Source organism: Monopterus albus, unplaced genomic scaffold, assembly GCF_001952655.1.
Source record: "Monopterus albus unplaced genomic scaffold, M_albus_1.0 scaffold7.1, whole genome shotgun sequence".
NCBI lineage: Eukaryota > Metazoa > Chordata > Actinopteri > Synbranchiformes > Synbranchidae > Monopterus > Monopterus albus.
This window is the reverse complement of record NW_018127887.1, coordinates 630,070-630,908: the sequence shown is the minus strand read 5'-3', so window position 1 is coordinate 630,908 and position 839 is coordinate 630,070. Positions and strand designations below refer to the sequence as shown.

Genomic DNA, 839 nt, shown 5'->3' with positions numbered 1-839 from the left:
CTGTTGCAGGACTCTTTGTTCTTGTTTCTTGAGATACATTTTTATGAATCTTGTTGTATGCTTGGGCTCATGCTGCAGAATGAATGGTAGCGCATGATGGATAAGCATCTAAACACCTAAAGTGTTAAATTCTTTACACAGCAGACTTTTACAGCATATGCTTTTAATTTGAAGGCAAACTCCAGCTCGTCTTCCGGTCTCGTATTTGCTACCTGTGTGTAACTTGACGCAGGCAGCTCGTCTGTAGCTGCTGCTGGCTGCTGCAGGAGTGCTATTTGCGGCAGCGGAGACCAATGCGAAATGCCTTTTGTATGCCCGGGTGTTTTTTTTTTTGGGTTTTGTTTTGCGTTTTGCGAGGGTCAGATCACAGTGTTTGTAGCCATGCTCTGTGGTGGATTCAGCGGGCTGTCCTAGCTGACTGAGCCGCTCCAGCAGCGGTGGCTCCGGTGCAGTGCACAGCCGGGGATGAGGCCTACTTGTTAAAGCTCCCCCCTCCACCTCCATCGTGATGGCTGATGATCAACAACAACCTGGTCAGAAGCCTGCCTCGGGATTAGGCTCTCTTCCAGCACTGGTGCCGGGACTCCAGGGGCCCGAGGCTAACGCGTTACAGTTCAAAATAAAGAATTCCGTTTGGTAAGAATGGACACGATCCTCGGGCAGCCACACGGCCCTTTTCGCTAGCCGTAGCCTCATAATTAGCGTACCTAGCTGTGGAGTGGCAGGGTGGCAGTGTGCTGCACAAAGCGGCTGAAAATGACACGGGTGCTCCCGTGCTAACCTCAGATATTTCATGCAAATGCGATAAGAGCGAGGAAGCCACAGTGTCCCACTGGGGT

The 839-nt window shown here is 51.1% G+C and overlaps 1 protein-coding gene across 2 annotated transcripts in view; it reads left to right on the top strand.

Moving 5' to 3' along the window:
• Positions 1-206: 206 nt before the first annotated feature.
• Positions 207-839, top strand: part of rfx7b (regulatory factor X7b) — a 13,219-nt gene continuing 12,586 nt past the window's right edge. For both annotated transcript variants that reach the window (XM_020623358.1, XM_020623350.1), the window contains exon 1: positions 207-636. In XM_020623358.1, coding sequence (XP_020479014.1) covers positions 509-636 — 128 coding nt within the window. In that variant the 5' untranslated portion in view covers positions 207-508. The remainder of the gene's footprint in view (positions 637-839) is intronic.